Source organism: Aotus nancymaae, unplaced genomic scaffold, assembly GCF_030222135.1.
Source record: "Aotus nancymaae isolate 86718 unplaced genomic scaffold, 86718_ANA_hifiasm-v0.15.2.pri h1tg000016l, whole genome shotgun sequence".
Taxonomy (NCBI): domain Eukaryota; kingdom Metazoa; phylum Chordata; class Mammalia; order Primates; family Aotidae; genus Aotus; species Aotus nancymaae.
Window position 1 is genome coordinate 8,475,026 of NW_026988428.1, and position 14,579 is coordinate 8,489,604.

Sequence of the window (14,579 nt, forward strand, 5' to 3'; positions counted from 1 at the left end):
CAGAACTGAATTTTTATTTACTTTCAGTTTACATAAATATAAATTTAAATAATCACATGTGATTAGTGGCTACCATATTGGATAGCCCAAGTTCACATGGCTAGATTGGAAGTAAGGATCCAATCCCAAAAATTATCTGGTTCTAAAAATCATGCTTTAAAGATTAATACTAAGATGGGCATGGTGACTCATACCTTTAATCCTAGCAGTTTGGCAGGATGAGATGGGAAGATGGCTTCAGTTCAGGAGTTTGAGACCAGTCTGGACAACAAGGTGAGACTTCGTCTCTATTAAAAACTTAAAAAAAAAAAAAAAAGGAGCCAAGTCTGGTGGTGTACATTTGTGTTCCCAGGAGGGAACACAGGAGGTTGAGGATCATGTGAACCCAGGAAGCCGAGGCTACAGTGAGCCATACTGCACCACTGCACTCCAACTTGAGTGACAGAGCAAGACCCTACCTCAAAAAAAAAAAAAAAAAAAAAAAAAAGGTTAGTACTAGCTGTGGTGGCTGCACCCTAAAGGATGTTACCATGTTTGCATCATTAGAGCTTCCCAGTTAGAGTACTTACAACTCCTTTCTCGTCTATAAGGCCAGACGAGCATTGAATGCTGGTGCCCTAGCAATCTGCCACTAAAAATTCCCTTTGTGGCCCTCTCGGCTAATCGTTGCCGGCGGGGTGTGGACTTCGCTGCTGACTCCACCTCCGTGACTCTGGGTAATTTCTAACTGCGCGCCGGGCGGGAATGTAAGATGGCTGAGTAGAAACGCAAAGCGTTTAGTATTGAGTCTCTGGCCGACTTTGGTTCCGGTTTCTGCAGCAGCCGCGATTCCTTACCAGAGCGCTTAGGGTAGTTAGCCAGGATGCCGAACATCAAGATCTTCAGCGGCAGCTCCCATCAGGACTTATCTCAGAAAATTGCTGACCGCCTGGGCCTGGAGCTAGGCAAGGTGGTGACTAAGAAATTCAGCAACCAGGAGACCTGTGTGGAAATTGGCGAGAGTGTACGTGGAGAGGATGTCTACATTGTTCAGAGTGGTTGTGGCGAAATCAATGACCATTTAATGGAGCTTTTGATCATGATTAATGCCTGCAAGATTGCTTCAGCCAGCCGGGTTACTGCAGTCATCCCATGCTTCCCTTACGCCCGGCAGGATAAGAAAGATAAGAGCCGGGCGCCAATCTCAGCCAAGCTTGTTGCAAATATGCTGTCTGTAGCAGGCGCAGATCATATTATCACCATGGACCTACACGCTTCTCAAATTCAGGGCTTTTTTGATATCCCAGTGGATAATTTGTATGCAGAGCCAGCTGTCCTAAAGTGGATAAGGGAGAATATCTCTGAGTGGAGGAACTGCACTATTGTCTCACCTGATGCTGGTGGAGCGAAGAGAGTGACCTCCATTGCAGACAGGCTGAATGTGGACTTTGCCTTGATTCACAAAGAACGAAAGAAGGCCAATGAAGTGGACCGCATGGTGCTTGTGGGAGATGTGAAGGATCGGGTGGCCATCCTTGTGGATGACATGGCTGACACTTGTGGCACAATCTGCCATGCAGCTGACAAACTTCTCTCAGCTGGAGCCACCAGAGTTTATGCCATCTTGACTCATGGAATCTTCTCCGGTCCGGCTGTTTCTCGCATCAACAACGCATGCTTTGAAGCAGTAGTAGTCACCAACACCATACCTCAGGAGGACAAGATGAAGCATTGCTCCAAAATACAAGTGATCGACATCTCTATGATTCTTGCAGAAGCCATCAGGAGAACTCACAATGGGGAATCCGTTTCTTACCTATTCAGCCATGTCCCTTTATAATAACTTCTGAGGCTTTTTGAGAAAAAAAAATCCATGCCAGCCCTTGTTTTCCCTTGGTATTTGATGACAAATTCAGCAGAAGACCCGGCTTGCTCCAGTGTAGCTTTCTACATCCCACATCAGGTATATTATAGCTTATCCAAAATGGGGAAAGACGATTGAGATTAGCTGCTGGGACTTCCTACCTGCATTATCTCATTCTGGCTTCCTTGATGATTTTGTGAGCCTTGCAGCTTTAACTATAGCTCAGCTGCTGCAAGATTTCAGACTTTTGAGGATGTTGTGTGAGGGTGTTTGTGATTGGGGAAGCTCAGACTACTTGGCATGTGAATGCTTCAGGGTTTTCTTTATTGAGAACTAGCAACAAAGCCAACCCATGTGTGACCAGTTCTCCCCAAGGTCTATGCTAAATTATAGCAAGAGCCTTGGGCAACCCCAAACCTAGTCCCAGTGGCTGAGCACTCTGTAAGGCAGGAGCAGGCAGTTCGACTGGAGCAGACATTGGGTGGTGGGGGTGGGGGTGGTGGGGGTGGACGGTGGTTGAGCAGTGTTTCTTGGCAGGAAGAAGCCTGATCTGTCACCATCTGCTTAACTATGTAGCTTGGATTCTCCTTTGTACCTATTCCTTTTGATTTGGCTTTACCTTTATCTATCTTGATCCTTTCCTAGCCAAATATCCTCTTGGGCCCAAATGAACATTGTACCAGTCTTCTGGAAAGCAAACGTGCTTCCTGCTTTGCAATCGCTAACATTCACATTAGATGATGTGCTGTAGCTTGATCTTCCTTAGCCTGCTGCCACTGAGGCAGTAAGTGTTAGGTGGTATCGTAATGCCTTTTGGTTAAGTATTTAATTTTCATCTTCCTTTTTTGGATCTATTTGGCCTTTGAAATGAACTGAGATTCCTGTTAAAAAAGATTGATGTTACTGTCTCTTGTAGAGGAAACTAATAAAGTGTATCTGTGTGAACAAAAAAAAAAAAAGAAAGAAAATTCTATTTGTGTAGGCAGTGCCATCTACTATGGACATTTTGATATTAGAACTCCCTGGTGATGTCCAGTAAGCTAACCAAATGTGGAGGAAAGAAGCAAAGCTAACAGAAAACTATTGGTGCTAGATGTTTTTTATTTGTCCCTTCAGATTCACTCTCCATTGTTCTCTACTCTGTTCTGGTCTCAGGGAGCTGATACTCTATAGATTACTTCCTGGCTGCCTGGCTTCTGGTTGGGTCCAGCCAGTGAAAGGCTCTGGTAGGAACTTGAAAGGTAAGAGAAGAGAGAGCTCAGGTCTTTATTCCCCCAGCTCTCTCCCTGCAGGGCCATAGCTTAGCAATGACCACATAATTCTATTTGAGAACACAGCTTCTAGTGAGTGGCTCTCTCTGCAGCTGCAGGTCTCACTATGTTCCAAGAACTGCTCCCTCTCTTCCTCCTTCAGCCAGAACCAGTCATAGCTTCCCACTTTTGCCAGCCCTGGGGTGCTTTACTGACTATTGGCGGTTTCCCTTAACCCTGCTCACACTTTTGTGAATGATTTTACTAAACTCTTTCCTGCCACTCTTTTTGAGTGTGCCATTTGTTTCTTGCTAAGGACTCTGTTGGATACACTATTTGATGAATTTAAAGAATAAGAATTATTGGCCGGACGTGGTGTCTCACGCCTGTAATCCCCATACTTTGGGAGGCCAAGGTGGGCAGATCACCTGATGTCAACAGTTTGAGACCTGCCTGGCCAACATGGTAAAATCCTGTCTCTACTAAAAATAAATTAGCTGGGTGTGGTGGTGGGTGCCTATAATCCCAGCTACTCAGGAGGCTGAGGCAGAAGAATTACTTGAACCCAGGAGGTTGAGTTGCAGTGAGCCGAGATCGCACCATCGTACTCCAGCCTGGGCAACGAGCGAAACTCTATCTCAAAAAAATAAATAAATAAAAAAAGAATTACTAGCTCATTTATGAACTACTAATAAAGATAAATGATACGGTATTTCATAAAGTAGTTATCACATATTCCTAGCCACAAAAAGTGAAGCATATTGCAAATTGTACACAGCAGGCCCTCAAATGATATCATTTTGTTCAACATTGTTTTGTTATAATGTGATGAGGAAAAAAATAAATTCCTGGCTGGGCCACTGTCTCTGTGGAGTTTGCCTATTTTCCCCAAGCCTGGGTGGGTTTTCTCTGGAGACTTTGGTTTCCTTCCACATCCAAGAGATGTGTACTTTAGATTAGCTGGCATGTCTGAATGACCCCAGGCTGAGTGAGTGTGAGTGTGCATGTGACTGCACCCTGCGATTGAATGGTATCCTGTCCTGGATTGGTTCCCGCCTGACACCCTGAGCTGCCTGGACAGGCTCTAGCCACCCAAGACCCTGATCTGGAATCAGAGAGTTGGAAAATGGATAAACACATGAAGACAAATTATTGCATTTGCTTCGATTTTTAGTATTAGAAGTGTTTTGGGTCTCTTTATAGAAACTTGGTGATATTGTTGTGATAAGAAATATGCCATAGGAACTTAACTCTTGTTTATATCAATTAGCTCACGGTAAAATTGATTTCATTATATGTGATTTTACATAAAGTAGCAGTTTTCAGTCATCTATTTACAGTGACATTGAGACCTTACTCTATATGAAAGTTTTGCCAAGAAAGTGTCTGGTGGCCTAGACTTTATTGTTATATTGAAAGAGCCCAAAGAGAATATATGAGCAGTGATATTCATTGCAGCATTATTTTTTGTATTAAAAAATTATAGCATTGCCCCATCTCCCCACTAAAGAAATCAATTAATTAAAATTGGAGCAAAATCACATGTACATCAACATAAAAATAGTTGGCTGGGCGTGGTGGCTCAAGCCTGTAATTTCAGCTCTTTGGGAACCTGAGGTGGGTGGATTGCTTGAGGCCAGAAGTTTGAGACCAGCCTGGGCAACATGGGGAAACCCCGTCCTTACAAAAAATATTTTTAAAAAGTAGCTGAGGGTGGTGGCATGTGCCTGTAGTCCCAGCTACCCAGGAGGCTGAGGTGAGAGGATCACTTGAGCCTGGGAGGTTGAGGCTGGAGCTGCAGTGAGCTGTGATTGCACCACTGCACTCCAGCCTGGGCAACCAGCATGAGAACATGTCTCTAAAAAAATAAAATAAAACAAAGCAAAATAAAATGAAGAAGAATGGCCAGTTTATAGTACTTGTTTCATAAGAAAAAAGTATGTAGCCATTAAAAGAAATAAGGGATATCTTTAAGTGCCAAAATGGAAAGATACCTATAACTCACTTTTGAGTATATTTAAAAAGTTGTCAAATTGTACATACAATAATATATTCTAATATTTCTAAGAATAAATGTGAATTCATTTATTTCAACAAATACATACTAAGTACATGCTATGCATCAGGCATTTTTCTAGGCTATAGGAATTCAACAGAATGAAACTGTTTGTTTTTTTTTTTTAAAAAAAACCTTGTTGGCTGAGTGTGGTGGCTCATACCTGTAATCTCAGCACTTTGGGAGGTCAACATAAGAGGACTACTTGAGCTCAAGATTTTGAGACCATCCTGGACAACAAAGTGAGAACTTGTCTCTGCTAAAAATAAAAAATAAAAAAATTTAGCCAGGGTGATGGCACATACTTGCAGCTTCAGCCACTTGGGAGGCTTAGTGGGAGGATCACTTGAGCCCAGGAGTGTGTGCCTGTAGTGAGCTATGATTGCTCCACTGCACTCCAGCCTGGGTAACAGAGCAAGACCTTGTCTCAAAAACAAAAAAAAAATTCCTGCCTCATGGAGCTTGTAGTCCTTGGTGGCGTGGAGCAAGGGGGAGAATGTTGGACAGAGACACAGAGACAGGGCTACAGTGTTGGAGAAGATAGTCAGGGAAAGCCTCATTAAGAAGGAGATATTTGAGGACATTCCTAAAGGACGGATGTGGGAAAAGAACATTCCACATAGAAGGAAGAGGAAGGGCTGAGGCCCTGAGGCTGAAGTGTGCTCAATGCATTGGAGGCACAGACAAATGGGAAACTGTTTTCTAAATAATTTCTGGCCGGGAGTGGTGGCTCACACATGTAATCCCAGCACTTTGGGAGGCTGAGGCAGGCAGATCACCTGAGGTCAGCAGTTAGAGATCAGTCTGGCCAACATGGTGAAACCCTGTCTCTGCTAAAAATACAAAAAATTAGCCGGGCATGGTGGTGGGTGCCTGTAATACCAGCTACTCAGGAGGCTGAGGCAGAATTACTTGAACCAGGGAGGCGAAGGTTGCAGTGAGCTGAGATCACGCCACCTCACTCCAGCCAGGGCTAAAAGAGCAAGACTCAAACTAAAAAAAAAAAAAAAAATTCTAACTTTTAAGTTCAGGGGTACATGTGCAAGATGTGCAGGTTTAGGAAACTCTTTAACTGTAGTTGCTCCTGGGGATTGAGAAACATTCCCTCTTTTTTTTTTTTTTTTTTTTTTTTTTTGAGACAGGGTCTTGCTCTGACACCCAGGAGTACTGTGGCACCAGCCATCAGGGCTCACGGCAGCCTCAACCTCCTAGGCGCAAGCGATCCTTCCACTTCAGACTCACAAGTAGCTGGAACTACAGGTGTGCACCACTATGCTTGGCTAATTTTTAAATATTTTTTTTACAGACAGGGTTTTGCCATGTTGCCCAGACTGGTCTGGAACTCCTGGACTCAAGCAATTCACCTGCCTCGGCCTCCCAAAGTGCTGGGATTACAGGCATGAGTCACCATGCCCAGCCCATTCCTCCTTTTTTTTTTTTTTTGAAGAGATACTCAATTTTAATTTTATATGCTGATGTATTTTTAACATGTCAAATTAGATGTGTACACCTTTTTAAATTTTAAACCAATTTGCTTTTTCGGGAAGAATTAGAGAACAAAAGACCTGATTAGTCTAGTACATGTCAAGAAATTAAACATAATGTTCCAAAAGCACCAACATTTTCCTAGGAAATGACTCAAGAAATTTTTGGTCAAAATTGCCTATTGATATTACAGGATTATTCAAGTGTTAAAACTAATCCCAGTGGCCTCAATGCAACATCAGTTTCAGTTCAAATGCCTGCTGTCATAATGACAGCCCCACACCAATTATTTATATCACATGTCTTGCCAGACACTATAGCCTCTGACAGCAGATTTGCATTTACTTTTATTGAGTTAGGAGAATTTGTATATGAGAATATTATGAGATGTCACCATTGTGATTCATTGTCCTTAAGCAAACTATCAGCCTTAATATAAATGAAGGATTCCTAGAAGCAAGATGTTAGACGAAATTGGCCAATACTATTTGTTGGCTTCTTCATTCAACATTTAATTGCAGATTCAACAAAAGTCCTTCTGGGCTCCCACTGAGGCAGCATCTCAAAGCTTACATCAACTAACTTTGATGAGATTACATTGAGATTTCCTTCTGTCTATACTCACTCACTCTGTTCATTTTTACTAGCACTGTTAGTCTTTTCAAGAACTATGGGACCTCTCTCCTTCCTTCCTTCTCGCTTCCTCCTTTTTCCCTTTTCTTCCCAACTCATGTCCATATTTACCTTCATGTTTTTTCTCTGCAGCATAAATTGTACATTTCTTTTCCCTCTACAAATTCCGGCTGATGTTGCCCTCACCTTCTCTCCTCCTGTTTTCTTTTCCCCTATATATTCCTTCTTCTACTTTATATTAAATGTTCATGTTAACAGGAAGCAGAAATTTATGATAATAGACTTTATACTTTTTCACCTCATTTTTAACCAAAATAGAAAACAGAGAAAATGGAAAAAAATTGTAAACATACAAATTCATTAAAATATTTTTCACTAAATAAAAAGGGGGAGCACAGTGGCTTACACTTGTAATTCCAGCATTTTGGGAAGCTGAGGCAGGAAGATTACATGAGACTAGGAGTTTGAGACCAGCCTTGGCAACCTAATGAGAGAGAACCTGTTGCTATTAAAAACAATTTTTTTAAAAAAAGAAAAACAAAGCCTTAAGCAGGTAGATTCCTATTACTATAATTGAGGTGAAGGTGTGCCCTGTACAAAGACTGGCTGTAGGTAAATTAGAGGAGTGTTGTTTTGGTGACCAACAGTTGCATTAATTAAAAGGGAATTTAGAAGAGGCCTATGGGGTGGAGGCCATGGTGGCTCACACCTATTCCCAGCACTTTGGAAGGCCAAGGAGGATGGATCACTTGAGGTCAGGAGTTCAAAACCAGCCTAGCCAACCTGGTGAAACCCAATCTCTACTAAAACTACAAAAATTAGTCGGGTGGGTGCTTGCCTGTAATTCCAGCTATTCGGGGAGACTGAGGCATGAGAATTTCTGGAACTAAGGAGGCAGAGGTTGCAGTGAGCTGAGATCACACTACTGTACTCCATCCTGGGTGATAGAATGAGACTTTGTTTCAAAAAAAAAAAAAAGGGGGGGCCTATTGAATACTCTGGTGTCAGTCTCCATTCCTGTGCCCATAACAGACATTGCCAACCAATCACAGCCCTCCACCAACCTCTTCTGGTTGCAGCTCAGGATCCTTCTCAACACAACACTCCAGGGAGCCCTACCACTCCAGTGAGGATGAAACTTACCATCCTGATTTCCCATAAGGGTGAAACTTACGCTGTTTTGGAAGGAGCTCTTCTAGAGTCATCTGCCATTGGGGCTGGACTGTACCACTTCTCCAAGACCACCAAGGTAAAGACAGGAAGTCCCTCAGAACTACAACTTGGATGAGCTGGTCAGAACTTTGCCCCAAGGCACCAACATTTAAAAGGCAGAATTTTAATAATTATTAAATTATGTAATTTTTCTTCTGCCATCACTACCTCTTCAGCTGGAGTGGAGATATTCCTCTGTCCAGACACAGACCCTTCAGGAGCTGATGTGTGGAAAAGGAGCCAGGGCCCAGGAATGAGGGGCATTTTGCTCATAGCCCAGGCTCTCTTCTCCTCCTCAGTCTCCTCTCTCCCACCCCACAGCCTGACTTGGTGCAGTCTTTTCAATTAGTGACGACATTTTATGTGTTTTGCTCCAGATCTCAACTATTGCTAAATGTACCTCCAGAGTTATTTGGTCTTTTTATATCAGATAATAGGACCAGTTTCACTGCACAGTACCTCCTTGTTGATGTTAATTGGAGGAGTACTGGAGCTAAAAGCACAGTTTGAAAATATGAGTCAGAAACCTTAAAAATACCAGTCTTGCAAGAGAGATCCAAGATGGCTGATCACTAGCAGCTTGGGATCGTAGCTCCCAGTGAAAGCACAGAGAACGAGAGGATGCCACACTTTCAGACGAATTTTTGTTGCTCATGGACCAAGAGATTCCCAGCGGAGGAGCCCCACGGGTCACCAGGGCGACTCTTGTGGCCGGCGCGGCGGTTTTGCTGGCACCTCAGTGCGGCTGTTCTTGGTGCAGAGTCCGGAGATTCCTGGGCAGAAAAGCACCATCAATCTTAACACCGCTGTTTTGGCCGGCGCAGTGGATTGCTCAGATTTGGCGCTGGGAATCAACAAGTTGGACATCCGCTCAGAGACCTAGTTAGAAAGTCGGTAATTACAAAGACGACAGAGGGATAAATATATAATGAAGGGAAGAAACCAGCTTAAAAAGGCAGAGAATATTCAAAATCAGAATGCCTTTCCCTCTACAGGGGATCGCAGTTCCTCATCAGCAACGGAACAAGGCTTAATGGAGAACGAGTGTGTTCCATTATCAGAAGCAAGTTTCAAAAGGTGGGTGATAAGAAACTTCTGTGAATTAAAAGAACTTGTTCTAACCCAATGCAAAGAAACTAAGAACCTTGAAAAAAGGTTTGACGAAATGCTAATGAGAATGGACAATTTAGAGAGGAATATAAGTGAATTGATGGAGCTGAAAAACACAACATGAGAACTTCACAAAGTATGCACAAGTTTAAACAGTCGAATTGATCAAGCAGAAGAAAGGCTATCAGAAGTTGAGGACCAGCTCAGTGAAATGAAATGAGAAGACAAGATTGCAGAAAAAAGGATAAAAAGAAATGAGCAAAGTCTCCAGGAAATATGGGACTATGTGAAAAGACCTAATTTACGTTTGATAGGTGTACCTGAATGTGACGAAGAGAATGAATCCAAGTTGGAAAATACTCTTCAGGATATCATTCAGGAAAACTTTCCCAACCTAGCAAGGCAGGGTAGTATTCAACTCCAGGTAATACAGAGAACACCACAAAGATATTCTTCAAGAAGACTGACCCCAAGGCACATAATTGCCAGATTTATTAGGGTTGAAATGAAGGAGAAAATACTAAGGGCAGCTAGAGAGAAAGGTCAGGTTACCCATAAAGGGAAACCTATCAGACTTACAGCAGATCTCTCAGTGGAAACCCTACAAGCCAGAAAAGAGTGGGGGCCAATATTTAACATCCTTAAAGAAAAGAACTTTCAACCCAGAATTTCATATCCAGCCAAACTAAGCTTTACAAGTGAAGGAAAAATTAAATCTTTTGCAAACAAGCAAGTACTTAGAGATTTCACCACCACCAGGCCTGCTTTACAAGAGCTTCTGAAAGAAGCACTATACCTATAAAGGAAAAACCAATATCAGCCTTTCCAAAAATATATCAAAAAGCATTAAGACAATGAAAAATTTATACCAACTAATGGGCAAAACAGCTAGTTAGCATCAAATGGCAGTATTAAACTCATATATATTGTAATTGGACAAAAAGCCAAAACCCATCGGTATGCTGCATCCAGATCCATCTCACATGCAACGATACACAAAGACTCAAAACAAAGGGATGGAGGAAGATTTACCAACCAAACAGAGTAAAAATAAACAAATAAATAAAAAGTAGGAGATGCAATTTTCGCCTCTGATAAAATAGACTTTAAAGCAACAAAGATCAAAAGAGGCAAAGAAGGACATTACATAATGGCAAAAGGATCAATGTAACAAGAAGAGCTAACGATTCTATAGATCAAGACAGAAAATTAACAAGGACATCCAGGACTTGAACTCAGACCCAGAACAAGTAAACTTAATAAACATTTATAGAACTCTCCACTTTAAATACACAAAACACACATTACCACCTCACACCTATTCCAAAAGAGACTACATAATTGGAAGTAAATCACTCCTCAGTAATCACATAGCATTGGTATAAAAGAGGTTTTCAATACCCATTTCTAAAATGCATTCTAGCCTGGGCAAGAAAGCAATACTCCCATTCTCTCTCTCTCTTTCTCTTCCTTTTTCTTTTCTCTTCTTCATTCTTTTTTTTTTTCTCTTTCTTTCTTTCTTTCTTAAAAAAAAAAAAAACAGTCTTTTTAACCTAGGGATTCCATTTCTGTAAATTAAAGAAATAAACATTTGACCATCCACACACAAAAAAATTTCTTCAGAGCCATGTTTATAACAGAAAATAAGAGACTATCTAAATCTTTAATAATAAATAATTGGTTATTTAAGAATAAAAGCTCCATTCCTATGGAATTTCATGCAAAAATTTTAACCCCATGATTTAGTCTTTAGGTTTGTAATATATTGCTAAGCTTTAAAGTAAAATTGTAAACATTGTAAATAATATCATCTGTTTTTTAAAAAATACTGTATATGGAAACCAACAATATATATAAATAATACCAAAATATTACCAATGGTTATCTCTGAAGTGTACTTATGAACTATTTTTATTTTCTTCTTTTTCCCAGCAGTCAGTAGGTTTCATATTTTCCAAAATGAATATATAAAATGTCTATAATATCAAAAATACAACAAAAGCTTTGTTTCATTTATAGCCTCTTTTTCATTAGCGATTATATTTTTTTCCCAGATCTTCTGCAATTTTAAGCATAGAGATTAGTGATTATATTAAGTAGGAAAGAGTATTGAGAATGCTTAAGGTGTTATAGTACAATATGAATTCATTTATTGTATCATTTGTTGAGTTTTTGTAGCAATGATTTTGGAAAGAGAAGGAACACAGGAGTTGTAACAAAAACAAGAGTTGCCCCATGGTAATGAAGCACTGTTTGTCTAAACTCTGCTTATCCTATGATTGATTTGTGGGGTGGGGACATTTTTTGTTTATTCTTAATGCTACCAAATATAGAAATATTGCTGCTCAGTACAATGCAATGCCTGCTGAACAGGAGGTTGTGAGGAACAAATGGATCCTAAATGGAAAAGTGCTTTTTAAACAATATGGTTTCTGGACCCCACACACAGTGTTATTAAGGTATTATCTTATAGACCAAATTCTTCACTGGTTGGATCTTTAAACTGGTTCTTTTGCAATGATGGAGGTACGACACACATAGTTGTAATTAACAACTTACATCAGAGTAAGGAATAGAACGACCACATCAGATACACATTTCTGACCATTTGTTGTTCCCCACATGTCCTGAGCTTAAACTAGCTGTTGTTCCATTGACTTCCTTTGAGTTGCAGGGGGCTTAAAAACTTTATTTCCTCTGAGTGAAAACAGCACAGAGTCAAAAGAGTTCAGAATGAAAAGCAGAACACTAACAAATCTCAAAAGATCAGTGAGTTCAGAGTCGGGCTTCTCAACATATGCTTCCTGCAGCAGCAGTTGCATCAGCCAAGGCCACATCGTGACTTCCATGGACCAGGGACACTTTTGCCTTCCTATGTCCCCCTGTTCTTTAAAAATAAATAAACAAATAGAATTAATATTTTTAAACTGCATTAATATAAAGAGGAATATATTCTATGTTAGATTCCTCATATACATTATTATCATGTTAATTATTTTATTCTGATTTTAATAAAGATCAAAATCAAACGATTTTCATGGTCCACTAAAGTGAATTGGACCATAGGCACTGTGTTTACTGTGCCTAATGGATAAGTCTGCCCTGGCACCATCTGGGAACTTCTTGAAAATGCAAATTCTTGAGCTCTACCCAAGATTTAATGATCCAGAAACTTAGCAACATCCATTTGACAAGCCCTTCAGGTGATTCCAAGGCACACTCAAATTTGAGAACAACTGGTTTAGACAATTCAAAGCTAGACAGATAGAACCTCTCTGCAGAAGCTGCACATTTTTTTTTATCAACTGTAAGTTTACTGATAGAATAGGCAAACAACCTTCACTGTCATGGGTTGGTTTCTAGAAATTAAATTGGGTAATCATCCTTTTGACTATTTTTTAAACTTAGCTTTCTCACATTAGATGTTTAAAACCCTGAAAAACAATGTCACACAATGGGCTCTACCACTCAGACTTTAAATAATTTCATACTAGTAAATTGTAATCTTTGGAGAGAAAAGTCATACACATTCTTGTTACAGTCTACATAAATCTATGCAACATGATGTGTGCATTAAAAAAAGTCACTGCACTATGCAAAATTGCACAATAAAAACCACAGGCCTTATGGGGTTAGGGCATACCATTTTCACTGACACATAAAAAAAAGAAATCCAATTAAAAAAACAGTAACACAGTTTTTTCCATCGTAAATGGTTAAAAAAATATATAAATACTATAATAAATGTAGGATTTTACCTTGAAAGAGACCTGAAATTTGCTTGTGGAAGAAAGCATCTGAAGGATTATAGCTTTTACTTGTTATGAAATTGTAAAGGGTTATCTAAAACTCAACAGTTGTCACCATGGGTGTGGACAAATGTGGCTCAGGATATGCATGGTGAAATAACGTAGCTGGTAGATGTTTGAGGTGTGGGCATTTTGTGGAGCCCTGTGCAGCTTGGTTCATCTAGGTGCAGTCTTCTGCATACACCTAGTGTTTCTCTCGTGTAAAATTGTGCATAAGCAAATGCAAAATTTGCATTGTGTTCAGATTGTTCCCTAATAGGACAAATGCATATTCCCAAACAAGCACTATAACAGAACTGGCTTTGTGTACATATGTTATAATCCAATATATAAATTCCATATGCAAGCACTATTTCTACATCTGTATTCTGATCTCTGTACCTTCTGTGGGTTCAATGTCATTGCTTTATATACATCATTAAGTATGCATGGATGAGTAAGAGATTGTGTGTTTATGCTAATGTAAAATAAATTCTAAAAGAAGTAATAGTTCATTACTCAAATATGATCCTAGGAAATTATTTTGCATGTCAATGCAAAATATTTCAATTGTGAATTTGATCAGTTGTTACATTTATTAATTCCAAGGCGTGAGTAGCAATAAGATTAGCCTAAAAAAAAAAAAAAGAAAAAAACTACTTCTACCCTGGAAAAAAATTGAGGATAAAATAACATTTTTTATTAATGGTTTAAAATGAGCCACATGCTTTGTTTATACACAAAAGTAAATGTTTCAAGTTCTCTTATTGTGACACTGATCATGGCAGTTTTAATCTTTTCCTTAAGAATTGTTTTAAGAAATCAAATGCAGACAGTTCTTGTTTCTCATGGTTCTAACATGCACAAATGCCAGTTACCATGGTTGAGTTAAATAACACCAGTTCCCAACAACATGGTTCAAGTTTTAGCTACCATGGTATATTAGCCGTGAGTAATTGCATGAAGTCTAAACTTCACGGCTAGCTCTTCAGTCCACAAATCACTGAGTAACAGATGCGTATCATGATCAGCAGCTTATCACGTCACATCTCTCAATGTTTGTCAGTGAATGGTCACTGAGCCTCTCAGTTCACACATAGACAGCAAAGCATGCAGTTGTATTGCCTCCTTGCCTCCCAGGGATAAACCTATGTGACATTTTACAAAAATGAATAACTGAGAGAGGGAATTGGCTAACAAAA

At 40.0% G+C, this 14,579-nt stretch overlaps 1 protein-coding gene across 1 annotated transcript; it reads left to right on the top strand.

Annotated features, from left to right (window-relative positions):
• The first annotated feature begins 862 nt into the window (after positions 1-862).
• On the top strand, positions 863-1,968 carry LOC105728779 (ribose-phosphate pyrophosphokinase 1-like). The gene has a single exon (XM_064376696.1). The coding sequence runs from the start codon at positions 863-865 to the stop codon at positions 1,817-1,819; it is 957 nt and encodes a 318-aa protein (XP_064232766.1). The 3' UTR covers positions 1,820-1,968.
• The last annotated feature ends 12,611 nt before the right edge of the window (positions 1,969-14,579 follow it).